Source organism: Hyla sarda, unplaced genomic scaffold (genome assembly GCF_029499605.1).
Source record: "Hyla sarda isolate aHylSar1 unplaced genomic scaffold, aHylSar1.hap1 scaffold_595, whole genome shotgun sequence".
Classification (NCBI taxonomy): Eukaryota; Metazoa; Chordata; class Amphibia; order Anura; family Hylidae; genus Hyla; species Hyla sarda.
In genome coordinates this window covers 11,985-30,034 of record NW_026610609.1, presented here as the reverse complement: position 1 = coordinate 30,034, position 18,050 = coordinate 11,985, and the positions used below count along the sequence as shown (strand labels likewise).

The following is an 18,050-nucleotide window of genomic DNA, read 5'->3' as shown; positions in this document are numbered from 1 at the left end:
TTACTACTGGGGGGACACACTGTAACAAACCTCCTCCTCATGTAATCTCCTTACTACTGGGGTGACACACTGTAACAAACCTCCTCCTCATGTAATCTCCTTACTACTGGGGTGACACACTGTAACAAACCTCCTCCCCATGTAATCTCCTTACTACTGGGGTGACACACTGTAACAAACCTCCTCCTCATGTAATCTCCTTACTACTGGGGTGACACACTGTAACAAACCTCCTCCTCAAGTAATCTCCTTACTGCCCAACAAAGACTTGGTCTGTGTCTGCTAGATGAGGAGGTGTAGGACCTGTGATGATGTCATAATCATGTGACCAGTACAGTGGGGGAGGAGTTCAGCAGGAGATAAGAGGTTGTGGTGAAGGACCTGTAAGGATGGTCATGTGACAGCAGTGGGCGGGGCTCAGCAATTTGAGAGAATAAGTGGTGGTAAAGGACCTGTAAGAATGGTCATGTGACAGGAGTGGGCGGGGCTCAGCTGTGTGAAGATAAGGCGGAAGGTAATAATATGTGAGGTTTGTATCAGCTTTATAGGTGCGATCATCATCTCCTTCTACAGGACCAACCCCTCCAGCTGATCCAGTTGTCTCCTCTTCCCCTCCAGCTGATCCAGTTGTCTCCTCTTCCCCTCCAGCTGATCCGGTTGTCTCCTCTTCCCCTCCAGCTGATCCGGTTGTCTCCTCTTCCCCTCCAGCTGATCCGGTTGTCTCCTCTTCCCCTCCAGCTGATCCGGTTGTCTCCTCTTCTTCCCCTCCAGCTGATCCAGTTGTCTCCTCTTCCCCTCCAGCTGATCCGGTTGTCTCCTCTTCCCCTCCAGCTGATCCGGTTGTCTCCTCTTCCCCTCCAGCTGATCCGGTTGTCTCCTCTTCCCCTCCAGCTGATCCGGTTGTCTCCTCTTCCCCTCCAGCTGATCCAGTTGTCTCCTCTTCCCCTCCAGCTGATCCGGTTGTCTCCTCTTCCCCTCCAGCTGATCCAGTTGTCTCCTCTTCCCCTCCAGCTGATCCGGTTGTCTCCTCTTCTTCCCCTCCAGCTGATCCAGTTGTCTCCTCTTCCCCTCCAGCTGATCCGGTTGTCTCCTCTTCTCCTCCAGCTGATCCGGTTGTCTCCTCTTCTCCTCCAGCTGATCCGGTTGTCTCCTCTTCCCCTCCAGCTGATCCGGTTGTCTCCTCTTCCCCTCCAGCTGATCCAGTTGTCTCCTCTTCCCCTCCAGCTGATCCAGTTGTCTCCTCTTCCCCTCCAGCTGATCCAGTTGTCTCCTCTTCCCCTCCAGCTGATCCAGTTGTCTCCTCTTCCCCTCCAGCTGATCCAGTTGTCTCCTCTTCCCCTCCAGCTGATCCAGTTGTCTCCTCTTCTCCTCCAGCTGATCCACTTGTCTCCTCTTCTCCTCCAGCTGATCCAGTTGTCTCCTCTTCTCCTCCAGCTGATCCAGTTGTCTCCTCTTCTCCTCCAGCTGATCCAGTTGTCTCCTCTTCTCCTGAATGACCCCCAAGGATGGAGAAGGACAGTAATGAGATGACTAAGAGAATATTACACTTCACCTTGGAGATCCTCCACCTGCTGACCGGAGAGGTGAGGTGACCCATCTACATTTCCACCATTGTTTTCCCCATCTACATTTCCACCATTGTTGTCCCCATCTACATTTCTACCATTGTTGTCCCCCATCTACATTTCCACCATTGTTGTCCCCCATCTACATTTCCACCATTGTTGTCCCCCCATCTACATTTCCACCATTGTTGTCCCCATCTACATTTCCACCATTGTTGGCCCCCCATCTACATTTCCACCATTGTTGTCCCCATCTACATTTCCACCATTGTTGTCCCCCCATCTACATTTCCACCATTGTTGTCCCCTCATCTACATTTCCACCATTGTTGTCCCCTCATCTACATTTCCACCATTATTGTCCCCCCATCTACATTTCCACCATTGTTGTCCCCCATCTACATTTCCACCATTATTGTCCCCCCATCTACATTTCCACCATTGTTGGCCCCTCATCTACATTTCCACCATTGTTGTCCCCTCATCTACATTTCCACCATTGTTGTCCCCATCTACATTTCCACCACTGTTGGCCCCATCTACATTTCCACCATTGTTGGCCCCTCATCTACATTTCCACCATTGTTCTCCCCCCATCTACATTTCCACCATTGTTGTCCCCATCTACATTTTCACCATTGTTGGCCCCATCTACATCTTCACCATTGTTGTCCCCCATCTACATTTCCACCATTGTTGGCCCCATCTACATTTCCACCATTGTTGGCCTCCATCTACATTTCCACCATTGTTGGCCCCATCTACATCTTCACCATTGTTGTCCCCATCTACATTTCCACCATTGTTGTCCCCCCATCTACATTTCCACCATTGTTGGCCTCCATCTACATTTTCACCATTGTTGGCCCCATCTACATTTTCACCATTGTTGGACCCCCCATCTACATTTCCACCATTGTTGGACCCCCCATCTACATTTCCACCATTGTTGCCCCCCCATCTACATTTCCACCATTTTTGCCCCCCCATCTACATTTCCACCATTTTTGCCCCCCCATCTACATTTCCACCATTTTTGCCCCCCCATCTACATTTCCACCATTGTTGCCCCCCCCCATCTACATTTCCACCATTGTTGGCCCCCCATCTACATTTCCACCATTGTTGGCCCCCCATCTACATTTCCACCATTGTTGGCCCCCCATCTACATTTCCACCATTGTTGGCCCCCCATCTACATTTCCACCATTGTTGGACCCCCCATCTACATTTCCACCATTGTTGGACCCCCAGCTACATTTCCACCATTGTTGGACCCCCCATCTACATTTCCACCATTGTTGCCCCCCATCTACATTTCCACCATTGTTGCTCCCCCCATCTACATTTCCACCATTGTTGCCCCCCCCCCCATCGACATTTCCACCATTGTTGCTCCCCCATCTACATTTCCACCATTGTTGCCCCCCCCCCATCGACATTTCCACCATTGTTGCCCCCCCCCCCCCATCTACATTTCCACCATTGTTGTCCCCCATCTTTGGCCCCGCTGTATGTTCTGGATGTCTCTTTGTAGGTGAGGTCTCCAGAACTAACCCCAGTATTCCAGATGTGCTCACTAGAGCTCTATAGAGGGGGCACAATCTCCTCTTTGTAGTGGGGGAGGAATACTGGGGTCAGTCCCCTCATTGTCTCTCTCCATACACAGGATTACAGTATAGTGAAGAAGACATGGGGGGAGTGTGTGGCCCCCAGCAGCCATCTCCATGAGTCAGGAAGACGAAGCAGGGCCCGGGGCCCCATCATGGAGCCTCCACCTCACCCACTGATACATGAGAAGATCCTAGAACTCATCCACAGGATCACTGAGCTGCTGACTGGAGAGGTGACCCTGTTGGGACATTATACAGTAATGGAGGGGTCTGGTGATGACTGGAGAGGTGACCCTGCTGGGACATTATACAGTAATGGAGGGGTCTGGTGATGTCTGGAGAGGTGACACTGCTGGGACATTATACAGTAATTTAGGGGTCTGGTGATGATGAGAGAGGTGACACTGCTGGGACATTATACGGTAATGGAGGGGTCTGGTGATGATTAGAGAGGTGACACTGCTGGGACATTATACAGTAATGGAGGGGTCTGATGATTACTGGAGAGTTGACAGTGCTGGGACAATAAACAGTAATGGAGGGGTCTGGTGATGACTGGAGAGGTGACACTGCTGGACATTATACAGTAATGGAGGGGTCTGGTGATGATTAGAGAGGTGACACTGCTGGACATTATACAGTAATGGAGGGGTCTGGTGATGACTGGAGAGGTGACACTGCTTGGACATTAGTAATGGAGGGGTCTGGTGATGATTAGAGAGGTGACACTGCTGGACATTATACAGTAATGGAGGGGTCTGGTGATAACTGGAGAGGTGACACTGCTGGGACATTATACAGTAATGGAGGGGTCTGGTGATGACTGGAGAGGTGACACTGCTGGGACATAATACAGTAATGGAGGGGTCTGGTGATGATTAGAGAGGTGACACTGCTGGGACATTATACAGTAATGGAGGGGTCTGGTGATGATTAGAGAGGTGACACTGCTGGGATATTATACAGTAATGGAGGGGTCTGGTGATGACGGTATCATTGTGTGTCAGGTTCCTATAAGGTGTCAGGATGTGGCGGTCTATTTCTCCATGGAGGAGTGGGAATATGTAGAAGGACACAAGGATCTGTACCAGGACAAAGTTATGATGGAGGATCACCGGCCCCTCACATCACAAGGTAAGAAGAGACATATATATAGATATCACTCTCACTACCTAGTAACATAGAAATCTATCCAGCACTGATGTATTCATTCCCTGTGTGTTCCCTACAGATGGAGTCATTGATAGAAATCCACCCGAGAGGTGTCCCCGTCCTCTGTATTCCCAAGACTGTCATGAAGGAAATGTCCCAGAGAAGCATCAGGTAGATGGTGTTAAAGTTTCCAAATTATGACCATAAAGTGATAGATCCCATGATCAGTGGCACCATAGGTCCCACATGAATTAAAGGGGAACTCCATTCAGGGACCCCCACAATCTCCTGGCCAGCGCCCAAGCTCATCTCATGCAAGAATAAATAAATAATTATGATCAAAATACTAAATCCTCAATCCAAAGTCGTAGTAATAAAATACCAGAACCACAGGGCCGGTTCTGCCTATAGGAAAAATAGGCATCCGCCTAGAGAAAGTAAGTAGCCAGAATCTGAAGCGCCCGCCCAGGCTGACAGGTTCATCCATCATCCTGACATTGCATGCACCGCCATACATCCGCCCCAACTCCTGCCCTGAACCAGGAGGAGGTTTGTTACAGTGTGTCACCCCAGTAGTAAGGAGATTACATGAGGAGGAGGTTTGTTACAATGTGTCACCCCAGTAGTAAGGAGATTACATGAGGAGGTTTGTTACAATGTGTCACCCCAGTAGTAAGAAGATTACATGAGGAGGAGGTTTGTTACAGTGTGTCACCCCAGTAGTAAGAAGATTACATGAGGAGGAGGTTTGTTACAGTGTGTCACCCCAGTAGTAAGGAGATTACATAAGGAGGAGGTTTGTTACAGTGTGTTACCCCAGTAGAAAGGAAATTACACGAGGAGGAGTAGGTTTGTTACAGTGTGTCACCCCAGTAGTACTGTGATTACATGAGGAGGAGGTTTGTTACAGTGTGTTACCCCAGTAGTAAGGGAATTACATAAGGAGGAGGTTTGTTACAGTGTGTTACCCCAGTAGAAAGGAAATTACACTAGGAGGAGTAGGTTTGTTACAGTGTGTCACCCTAGTAGTACTGTGATTACATGAGGAGGAGGTGTGTTACAGTGTGTCACCCCAGTAGTAAGGTGATTACATGAGGAGGAGGTTTTTTACAGTGTGTCACCCCAGTAGTAAGGAGATTAGATGAGGAGAAGGTTTGTTACAGTGTGTCACCCCATTAGTAAGGAGATTACATGAGGAGGAGGTTTGTTACAGTGTGTCACCTCAGTAGTAAGGAAATTACATGAGGAGGAGGTTTGTTAGTGTGTCACCCCAGTAGTAAGGAGATTAGATGAGAAGGTTTGTTACATTGTGTCACCCCAGTAGTAAGGAGATTACATGAGGAGGAGGTTTGTTACAGTGTGTCACCCCAGTAGTAAGGAGATTAGATGAGGAGAAGGTTTGTTACAGTGTGTCACCTCAGTAGTAAGGAAATTACATGAGGAGGAGGTTTGTTACAGTGTGGCACCCCAGTAGTAAGGAGATTACATGAGGAGGAGGTTTGTTACAGTGTGTCACCCCAGTAGTAAGGAGATTAGATGAGGAGAAGGTTTGTTACAGTGTGTCACCTCAGTAGTAAGGAAATTACATGAGGAGGAGGTTTGTTACAGTGTGTCACCCCAGTAGTAAGGAGATTACATGAGGAGGAGGTTTGTTACAGTGTGTCACCCCAGTAGTAAGGAGATTAGATGAGGAGAAGGTTTGTTACAGTGTGTCACCCCAGTATTAAGGTGGGGTGTGTCAAAGGGCCAAGCCATTAGGCAGGGTCAAGGAGCCTTAAAATATATTTTGCTTAAGGTGGTAAAAACCACAATAAGATATAATAATAGACATGTCCCCCATGACTTCTCGGGTCACTTACCTCTTCTATAAAACATTGTGATGGAAAGGAAAGTGAAATAAAAGGGGGAGGGCGGGGCTTCTTCTAATCTTCCCACAGGTGACTGAGCTGGAGACACCACAGCCCAGTATAGAAGGGAAATACTTTTCCCGCCAATGGGCCTCCAGCCAATCAGAATGCTGTTGTTGGGCTGGAGCATCGCTGGGCAGAAGATCATGGTTACCGGGCAGAATCTGATCCTCCAATCAGAAGCAGGAATCCATCTCTCAGCAGAACAGCTGTTACCGGGCAGAATAACTGAGCAAAACAACCTGTGGAGATAAAGGGGGAAGAAGGAAATAAGGAGGAGGGGGGGGGGGACATGTATACTGGGGACCATGGGGCCGTGTGCCCCCCCAGGTTATAATGGAATTCGGGAGCCCCTTTTATTTTGTTGTTGTTTTTTTTTTTTGCTCTTTAGGGTGAAGATCTGATGGATATTAAGGTTGAGGTTAAAGATGAAGCAGAAGAGGAGACGGATTTCGGGGCCGATCAGCAGTGTAAGGAGGGGGAGACTTTTATTGGTGGAGGGTCTCCTAGATACTACTACACCCATCATCTGATCATCACATGGAATAATCTATTCATCACTGTGTGTTCCCTACAGATGGAGTCATTGATAGAAATCCACCCGAGAGGTGTCCCCGCCATCTGTATTCCCAGGACTGTCCAGAGGGAAATGTCCCAGAGAAGCATCAGGTAGATGAGGCTGATCCTGTATCTCTATAGGGGGGTCCTGCAGTCATAGATGTGGGGGTAGATTTTGGGTGTCTCTGTTGCTCCTCCTGTCTGCTGTATTGTAGTGAATTGTTCTATATGTCACATCAGGGGGGAGATCTGACTAATAATAAAGTGGAGGATGAAGAAGAGAGGATGAGGGGCCATCACCCGTGTATGAGGGAAGTGAAGGAGGAAATTCCAGGAGGTGTTACCCCAGGTATGTAATAATTCCAGGAGGTGTTGTCCCAGGTATGTAATCATTCCAGGAGGTGTTGTCCCAGGTAGGTAATCATTCCAGGAGGTGTTGTCCCTGGTAGGCAATAATTCCAGGAGGTGTTGTCCCTGGTAGGTAATAATTCCAGGAGGTGTTGTCCCTGGTAGGTAATAATTCCAGGAGGTGTTGTCCCTGGTAGGTAATAATTCCAGGAGGTGTTGTCCCTGGTAGGTAATAATTCCAGGAGGTGTTGTCCCTGGTAGGTAATAATTCCAGGAGGTGTTGTCCCTGGTAGGTAATAATTCCAGGAGGTGTTGTCCCTGGTAGGTAATAATTCCAGGAGGTGTTGTCCCTGGTAGGTAATAATTCCAGGAGGTGTTGTCCCTGGTAGGTAATAATTCCAGGAGGTGTTGTCCCTGGTAGGTAATAATGCCAGGAGGTGTTGTTCCTGGTAGGTAATAATGCCAGGAGGTGTTGTCCCTGGTAGGTAATAAAGCCAGGAGGTGTTGTCCCTGGTAGGTAATAATGCCAGGAGGTGTTGTCCCTGGTAGGTAATAATGCCAGGAGGTGTTGTCCCTGGTAGGTAATAATTCCAGGAGCTGTTGTCCCTGGTAGGTAATAATGCCAGGAGGTGTTACACCAGGTAGGTAGTAATGCCAGGAGGTGTTACTCCAGGTAGGTAATAATTCCAGGAGGTGTTATCCCAGGTAGGTAATAATGCCAGGAGGTGTTATTTCAGGTAGGTTATAATGCCAGGAGGTGTCATCCCAGGTAGGTAATAATGCCAGGAGGTGTTATTCCAGGTAGGTAATAATTCCAGGAGGTGTTATCCCAGGTAGGTAATAATGCCAGGAGGTGTTATTCCAGGTAGGTAATAATTCCAGGAGGTGTTACCCAGGTAGGTAATAAAGGTGTTAAGGCGTGCACTCCGGTCCCCTGACCGGAGCGCCCGCCTCCTCGATCCTTTGCCCCGGATTCCTTTGTGTCTGGGATGCGGCTGCCGGGACTGCTGGCCCCCGTTCACGCGCCGCGTCCCAGCTCCACTCACCAGTCTCCCCGCGCCGCCTTCAGTAAATTTAAAGGGCCAGCGCACCGGTAATTGGTGCGCTGGCTCCTCACTTCCCCTGCCTTCCCTAATAAAAGCCTCCTGCCCCTTCCTTCTCTTGCCGGATCTTTGTGCCCTAGTGCCTCTGAGAAAGCGTTCCTATAGTGTGTATTGCCTTGCCCGTTTGCCGAACCCGTTGCTACCGCCTACTCGCCTGTGAACCCTTACCGCCTGCCCTGACCTCTGCTACGTCAGACTACGCTCCTGCCTGCTCCCTGTGTACCGCGCCATATCAGCTGCCAGAGAGGTCGAGTCGCTACTGGAGGATACGACCTGGTGTTTACCGCCGCAGCAAGTCCATCCCGCCAGTAACCACTTAGAACCGGTCCCCTGGTACGGCCCGCGCCATCGCCTCTCCGGTCCAGAGGATCCACCCCCAATCAGATGACAAATCCTTCCCAGCAATGTCATCAGACCAGACATAATATTAGTGTGAACCAATCCGGAAGATCAATTAACCCCTTAAGGACTCAGGGTTTTCCGTTTTGCACTTTCTTTTTTCCTCCTCAGGCCCATATAAGGCTCGTTTTATCCGCTACTCATTTTACTTTTTTTCACCTTTTAAAAATCATAACCCTTTATTTACATGGTGGATTTTATTTTTTATGGGAAAAGGGGGGTGATTTGAACTTTTATTAATGAAAGGGTTAAATCACATTTATTAACTTTTTACACTTTTTTTTGCAGTGTTATAGCTCCCATAGGGACCTATAACACTGCACACACTGATCTCTTATACTGATCATTGTTATCCCATAGGGATCTATAACACTGCACACACTGATCTCTTATACTGATCATTATTATCCCATAGGAGACTATAACACTGCACATACTGATCTCTTATACTGATCATTGTTATCCCATAGGAAACTATAACACTGCACATACTGATCTCTTATACTGATCATTGTTATCCCATAGGAGACTATAACACTGCACACACTGATCTCTTATACTGATCATTATTATCCCATAGGGACCTATAACACTGCACACACTGATCTCTTATACTGATCATTGTTATCCCATAGGGACCTATAACACTGCACACACTGATCTCTTATACAGATCATTATTATCCCATAGGTGACTATAATACTGATCACACTGATCTCTTATACTGATCATTGTTATCCCATAGGGACCTATAACACTGCACACACTGATCTCTTATACTGATCATTGTTATCCCACAGGAGACTATAATACTGCACACACTGATCTCTTATACTGATCATTGTTATCCCAAAGGGACCTATAACACTGCACACACTGATCTCTTATACTGATCATTATTATCCCATAGGAGACTATAACACTGCACACACTGATCTCTTATACTGATCATTGTTATCCCATAGGGATCTATAACACTGCACACACTGATCTCTTATACTGATCATTATTATCCCATAGGAGACTATAACACTGCACATACTGATCTCTTATACTGATCATTGTTATCCCATAGGAAACTATAACACTGCACATACTGATCTCTTATACTGATCATTGTTATCCCATAGGAAACTATAACACTGCACATACTGATCTCTTATACTGATCATTGTTATCCCATAGGAGACTATAATACTGCACACACTGATCTCTTATACTGATCATTGTTATCCCATAGGAGACTATAACACTGCACACACTGATCTCTTATACTGATCGTTATCCCATAGGAGACTATAACACTGCACACACTGATCTCTTATACAGATCATTATTATCCCATAGGGACCTATAACACTGCACACACTGATCTCTTATACTGATCATTGTTATCCCATAGGGACCTATAACACTGCACACACTGATCTTATACCCTGTTCACTGCAAAGCCATAGCTTTGCAGTGATCAACGTTATTGGCGGTCGCTTGCTCAAGCCTGCATCTCAGGCTTGGAGCAATCAATCGCCGAGGGAACACGACGGAGGCAGGTAAGAGGACCTCCGCTCGTGTCCCAGCTGATCGGGACATCAAATTTTCACTGCGGTAGTCCCGATCAGCCCCGCTGAGCAGCCGGGCAGCTTTCACTTTTTTTAGGGTTCTAAAGGGTTAATAGCGAGCAGCACCGCGAACACTGACGCGCACTATTATCCCCGGGTCCCGACATCAGATACATGCCGGGACTGACCCGATATGATGTGGGGTCACCGCGTGACCCTGTGTTATATCGCGGGAGCCGGCCAAGGACGTAAATATACGTCCTTGGTCGTTAAGGGATTAATGACATCAATCAATTAATAATAAAATCTACCGTGTAACCAAAAAACTATTAAAAATCACTTTTCAGTAAAAATGACTCCATATCTGTCATTTTGGTTCCTACGGTTACCGGAGGATAAAGAAATTCTAACTCCATGCTCCAAAATCAGTATGTTTAATATTGTCCTGACCCCTATAACTTTCTTATTTTTCCGTCTACAGGATTATGAGGCTCATTTTCTGCGCCGTGATCTGTAGTTTTTATCGATACCATTTTTTTATGGGACTTCTTGATCACCTTTTTATACCTTTTTTTTTTATTTATATATTTTTTTTTTTTTTGGGGGGTGGGGGTGGGGTTCATAAAAATTTACCAAAAATTCAAAATTTTGTACTTAGGAATTTTTTTACGCATACTCCATTGACCGTGCGGTTTAATTAACATAATGTTTCAGCCCCTTTACGACGAGCGCCGTAAATGTACGTCCTGGTGAGGTAGTACTTAACGCACCAGGACGTACATTTACGTCCTAAGCATAACCGCGAGCATCGGAGCGATGCCCGGATCATGCGCGGCAGGTCCCGGCTGCTGATCGCAGCAAGGGACCACCCATAACGGCGGACACCCGCGATCCTGCGGATGTCCGCCATTAACCCCTCAGATGCTGTGATCAATACAGATCACGGCATCTGCAGCATCGCGGTCACCAAAATGGATGATCGGATCGCCCGCAGCGCTGCCGCGGTGATCCGATCATCCTGCACGGCAGCCGGAGGTCCCTTCACCTGCCTCCGCTGCCTTCCCGCAGACCAGAGCAGAAGATGACCGATAACACTGATCAGTGCTATGTTCTATACACAGCATTGGACAGCATTAGCAATAGAGTGATTGCTATAAATAGTGTAAAAATATAAGTAAAAAAAAATGTGAAAAACCCCCTCCCCCAATAAAAACGTAAATTGTCCCATTTTCCCTATTTCACCCCCAAAAAGTGTTAAAAAAAATATTTTATATACATATTCGGAATCGCCATGTGCGTAAATATCTGAACTATTAAAATAGAATGGTAATGATAGCGTACGGTGAACGGCGTGAACGTAAAAATAAAAAAAATCCAAAATAGATGCTTTTTTTTTTTTATAACATTTTATTCCCAAAATTTTTTATAAAAAATGGATTAAAAGTTCTAAATAAGCAAATATGGTATCAATAAAAAGGTACAGATCACGGCGCAAAAATTGAGCCCTCATACCGCCTCTTATACGGAAAAATGAATGAAAGTTATAGGTCTTCAAAATAGGGGGATTTTAAACGCACTAATTTGGTTTAAAAGTTTGCAATTTTTTTAAAGCGCAACATTAATAGAAAAGTTTGTTATCATGGGGATCATTTTAATCGTATTGACCCAAAGAATAAAGAATACGTCATTTTTACTGTCAATTGTACGGCGTGAAAACGAAACCTTCCAAAATTAGCAAAATTGCGGTTTTCTTTTTAATTTCCCCGCACAAATAGTATTTTTTTGGTTGCGCCATAAATTTTATGGTAAAGTGAGTGACGGCATTACAACGGACAACTGGTCGCGCAAAAAACAAACCCTCATACTAGTCTGTGGATGAAAATGTAAAAGCGTTATGATTTTTTGAAGGCGAGGAGGAAAAAACAAAAACGTAAAAATTTATTTGTCTGCGTCCTTAAGGGGTTAATATTTCAGACATTTACACACTGCGATACCACATGTTTTTTATTATGTTTACATATTTTTTATATGGAATTTATTTTATTTTTTACACCATTTTTAGCCCCCATAGGAGACTATACCATGTGATCTTCTGATTACATACACTGTTCTGTGCCTTTAGCATAGCATTGATCAGTGTTATCTGTGCTCGATTGCTCCAGCCTGCTGAGCCAGGCTGGAGCAACGCAGAAGAGATCGGATGGCGAGGAGCCAGGTAAGGGCCCTCCCACCATCCTCTCAGCTGATCGGGACACCACGGTTTCACTGCGATGGTCCCTATCAGCTCCGCTGAGCTACAGGGGATGCTTTTTTTTATTTTAGATGCCGCAATCAAGTTTAATCGCAGCTTCTAATGGGTTAATGCCGGGCATCAAAGCAATTGGTGATATACGGCATTAGACACGGGTCCCAGCCGTTGTTAGCTACCGAGACCACCCCGCTATGATGTGGGGTCAGCTCGTGACCCTGCGTCATAGCAGGGTAGTGGAAACAGGGCGTACAGGTACACCCTGCGTCCTTCAGTGTATGATTAGCGCTTTTAAGGTGGGACCCCCGCCGGCCGTCTGCTTCTGCACTAAAGTTTCTATGCCCTCCCCCGTTGTTTGAATACTCATTATCTTCATCTCCACATCCTAGTGACGTGGAGTCACCTATCCCCTGAGCGCAGCGCTCTGTTTGCATAGCGCATGCGCATAAAGATTTTACCCAGCTCTCCCGTCCTGATGACATGAGAGCTCTGCATACTGCTCTCACTCCCCGCAGTGCCACTGTGCATGCGCCAGTCCCTCGCTACACCCGGGAGTCGGGAGGCTTCAGTATTGACGTACACACAGCATCATGCGCATCAATTGTTCCCTACATATAATTATTTGTCTTATGTATCTGTGTCCTCTCCCTATCAGGTCCTCTTAGTACTTCCGGGTTGGGCCCTAGTATAATTCCCAGAATGCATTGCTTTCCCTCTCCTCTCCATCACAGTCCTCACACAGCAAGTTTCCTGCCTAGAACATTCTGCAGCACCTGCTGTAATCATTCCCTGTCTGCTCCTCTGGCTGTAGCATTGCTCAGCACACTGCAGCACGCTGTAACCACACCTCGTTCTCCATACATGTCCCAATAGAGATATATTAGTACGTTACATGTCTCGGGGTGAAAACTTTTTGTAATAACGGAATATCCCTTTAAAATGTTTTAATTTATCAATTCAAATGTGAGAACAAAATGAAGGACAAAGTCCTGGACGCCATCACTGACGTTATAAAGTGTTTATAAAGCTTTGTTTACATAATACAAGGAAGTATTCATACCCCTACTTACTGCTGGAGCAAAATGTATCAAAAACTGCAAAAATATAATAAATGTCTCTACTTTGTGGTGTGGAAAAAAATAATAAAATGTATCTTTATCCCCAACAGGAAAAGAAGATGGAGAGATCATGGAGCGCTCCTCAGGAGAAGATGGAGAGATCATGGAGCGCTCCTCAGGAGAAGATGGAGAGATCATGGAGCACCCCTCAGGAGAAGATGGAGAGATCATGGAGCACCCCTCAGGAGAAGATGGAGAGATCATGGAGCGCTCCTCAGGAGAAGATGGAGAGATCATGGAGCGCTCCTCAGGACAAGATGGAGAGATCATGGAGCGCTCCTCAGGAGAAGATGGAGAGATCATGGAGCGCTCCTCAGGAGAAGATGGAGAGATCATGGAGCGCTCCTCAGGAGAAGATGGAGAGATCATGGAGCACCCCTCAGGAGAAGATGGAGAGATCATGGAGCGCTCCTCAGGAGAAGATGGAGAGATCATGGAGCGCTCCTCAGGACAAGATGGAGAGATCATGGAGCGCTCCTCAGGACAAGATGGAGAGATCATGGAGCGCTCCTCAGGAGAAGATGGAGAGATCATGGAGCGCTCCTCAGGAGAAGATGGAGAGATCATGGAGCGCTCCGCAGGACAAGATGGAGGGATCATGGAGCGCTCCTCAGGACAAGATGGAGAGATCATGGAGCGCTCCTCAGGACAAGATGGAGAGATCATGGAGCGCTCCTCAGGACAAGATGGAGAGATCATGGAGCGCTCCTCAGGAGAAGACCTCCTTACCCCTAATGTCCATCCAGATCTATCCTATAATAATCCACCTGATCATGGGGAACCTTCTCCTGACCAACCACACATTGTTACCACAAGGACAGAGAAGAAAGGGGAGAAAAGGATTCAATGTGATGAATGTGGGAAAGAGTTTACAAGAAATGTAGGTCTTTATACACATAGAAAAATTCACACAGGAGAGAAGCCGTATTCATGTTCAGAATGTGAGAAATGTTTTACGTATAAATCACGTCTTGTTAAACATAAGAGAATTCACACAGGAGAGAAGCCGTATTCATGTTCAGAATGTGGAAAATGTTTTACAGGTAAATCCTATCTTATTATACATGAGAGAATTCACACAGGAGAAAAGCCGTATTCTTGTTCAGAATGTGGAAAATGTTTTATAAAGAAAGCAAATCTTATTGACCATGAGAGAATTCACACAGGAGAGAAGCCTTATTCCTGTTCAGAATGTGGAAAATGTTATAGACAGAAATCAGATCTTGTTAAACATAATAGAATCCACACAGGAGAGAAGCCGTATTCATGTTTAGAATGTGGAAAATGCTTTATAAGCAAATCACATCTTGTTAGTCATGAGAGAATTCACACAGGAGAGAAGTCAAATTCATGTTTAGAATGTGGAAAATGCTTTACAAATAAATCACATCTTGTTCGACATAAGAGCATTCACACAGGAGAGAAGCCATATTCATGTTCAGAGTGTGGGAAATGCTTTAGATTGAAAACAGATCTTATTATACATGAGAAAATACACACACAAGAGAAGCCATATTCATGTTCAGAATGTGGAAAATGTTTTATAAGGAAAACAAATCTTAATGTACATGAGAGAATTCACACAGGAGAGAAGCCATATTCATGTCTAGAATGTGGGAAATGTTTTAGACAGAAATCAGATCTTGTTAAACATGAGAGAAGTCACACAGGAAAGAATCCATATTCATGTTCAGAATGTGGAAAATATTTTACTAGTAAATCATATCTTGTTAGTCATCAGAGAATTCACACAGGAGAGAAGCCGTATTCATGTTCAGAATGTGGTAAATGCTTTATTAATAAATCACATCTTGTGACACACAAGAGAATTCACACAGGAGAGAAACCATATTCATGTTCAGAATGTGGGAAATGCTTTACAAATAAATCAGGTCTTGTTACACATGAGAGAAGTCACACAGGAGAAAGGCCATATTCATGCTCAGAATGTGAAAAATGTTTTGTACGAAAACAAAATCTTGTCGCACATAAGAGAATTCACACAAGACAGAGGCCACTTTGATGTTCTTTGTGCGAATTTTTTTTTTTTTTTTGATGGAAATCAGATTTTTTTTTCTTATCAGAGAATTCAGAAGAGAATAAACCCCGCCCCCATAACTATTCCTGATGGGACAGAATTGTGGCAGAACATGCACCAGAATAATGTTGTGTAGAATTACAGTGGTCCCTCAACATACGATGGTAATTCGTTCCAAATGAACCATCATTAGTTGAAACCATTGTATGTTGAGGGATCCGTGCAATGATAAGTATAGGAAGTTATACTCACCTGTCCCCGCCGCTCCGGACCCGTCACCGCTGCCCTGGATGTCGCCCTCCATGGCTGTTGCCGTGTCCCCGGGGTGTCTCCGCTGCTCCGGAACGTCTCCGCTGGCCAGGATCATCGCTCTTCATCACGTCGCTGCGTACGCTGCTCCTATTGGATGACGACGAAGGAGAGCGATGGCGATGCAGGGGATCCTAAGAGAACGGTCCGGAGCGTCGGGAACAGGTGAGTGATCATCAGCGGAGCACACGGGGCACATTAAACGCCTATCCGGTGGTAGCTGAAGCCGTCTGCGCTGGAGGATAGCCGTTTATGCGATGGCCCCGACATATAAAAGCATCGGATGGTGAAATTATCAGGGGAGGGGGGGGTCACTGTAATTACTTCATGTAACAGTCGTAATAAGGTGCGACCGGGGCCAAATCCTGTGTATTATATCATTTAGTGATGAATAAATCTTTAGCGCATTTTATTATTGTATCGTCTATTTACTCCATATTTCTATTAGTCTTAACGTGATACTGCAGAACCTCTATATAAGATCATCACATCCTGATATACTGCAGAACCTCTATATAAGATCATCACATCCTATATACTGCAGAACCTCTATATAAGATCATCACATCCTGATATACTGCAGAGCCCCCTATATAAGATCATCACATCCTGATATACTGCAGAACCTCTATATAAGATCATCACATCCTGATATACTGCAGAACCCTCTATATAAGATCATCACATCCTGATATACTGCAGAACCTCTATATAAGATCATCACATCCTGATATACTGCAGAACCTCTATATAAGATCATCACATCCTGATATACTGCAGAGCCCTCTATATAAGATCATCACATCCTGATATACTGCAGAACCCTCTATATAAGATCATCACATCCTGATATACTGCAGAACCTCTATATAAGATCATCACATCCTATATACTGCAGAACCTCTATATAAGATCATCACATCCTGATATACTGCAGAACCTCTATATAAGATCATCATATCCTGATATACTGCAGAACCTCTATATAAGATCATCACATCCTGATATACTGTAGAACTTCTATATAAGATCATCACATCCTGATAAACTGCAGAACCTCTATATAAGATCATCACATCCTGATATACTGCATACTGCAGAGCCTCTATATAAGATCATCACATCCTGATATACTGCAGAACCCTCTATATAAGATCACATCCTGATATACTGCAGAACCTCTATATAAGATCATCACATCCTGATATACTGCAGAACCTCTATATAAGATCATCACATCCTATATACTGCAGAACCTCTATATAAGATCATCACATCCTGATATACTGCAGAACCTCTATATAAGATCATCACATCCTGATATACTGCAGAACCTCTATATAAGATCACATCCTGATATACTGCAGAACCTCTATATAAGATCATCACATCGTGATATACTGCAGAGCCCTCTATATAAGATCATCACACCCTATATACTGCAGAACCTCTATATAAGATCATCACATCCTGATATACTGCAGAGCCCTCTATATAAGATCATCACATCCTGATATACTGCAGAGCCCTCTATATAAGATCATCACATCCTGATATACTGCAGAGCCCTCTATATAATATCATCACATCCTGATATACTGCAGAACCTCTATATAAGATCATCACATCCTGATATACTGCAGAACCTCTATATAAGATCATCACATCCTGATATACTGCAGAACCTCTATATAAGATCATCACATCCTGATATACTGCAGAGCCCTCTATATAAGATCATCACATCCTGATATACTGCAGAACCTCTATATAAGATCATCACATCCTGATATACTGCAGAGCCCCCTATATAAGATCATCACATCATGATATACTGCAGAACCTCTATATAAGATCATCACATCCTGATATACTGCAGAACCTCTATATAAGATCATCACATCCTGATATACTGCAGAACCCTCTATATAAGATCATCACATCCTGATATACTGCAGAACCTCTATATAAGATCATCACATCCTGATATACTGCAGAGCCTCTATATAAGATCATCACATCCTGATATACTGCAGAGCCCTCTATATAAGATCATCACATCCTGATATACTGCAGAACCTCTATATAAGATCATCACATCCTGATATACTGCAGAACCTCTATATAAGATCA

General features: G+C 45.1%; 1 protein-coding gene across 4 annotated transcripts in view; it reads left to right on the top strand.

Annotated features, from left to right (window-relative positions):
* LOC130340503 (oocyte zinc finger protein XlCOF22-like) overlaps nt 1–15,608 on the top strand; it is a 71,763-nt gene extending 56,155 nt beyond the window's left edge. For 2 of the 4 annotated variants that reach the window (XM_056554200.1, XM_056554201.1), the window contains 3 exons: nt 6,815–6,906; nt 7,036–7,144; nt 13,621–15,608. In XM_056554200.1, the coding sequence (XP_056410175.1) occupies nt 6,815–6,906; nt 7,036–7,144; nt 13,621–15,593 (2,174 nt within the window). In that variant the 3' untranslated portion in view covers nt 15,594–15,608. Of the gene's footprint in view, nt 1–205; nt 1,584–3,234; nt 3,412–4,185; nt 4,313–4,409; nt 4,502–6,628; nt 6,708–6,814; nt 6,907–7,035; nt 7,145–13,620 lie in introns of those variants that run through there. The other 2 variants (XM_056554199.1, XM_056554202.1) reach the window with 2 other exon arrangements.
* Nucleotides 15,609–18,050: the final 2,442 nt, after the last annotated feature.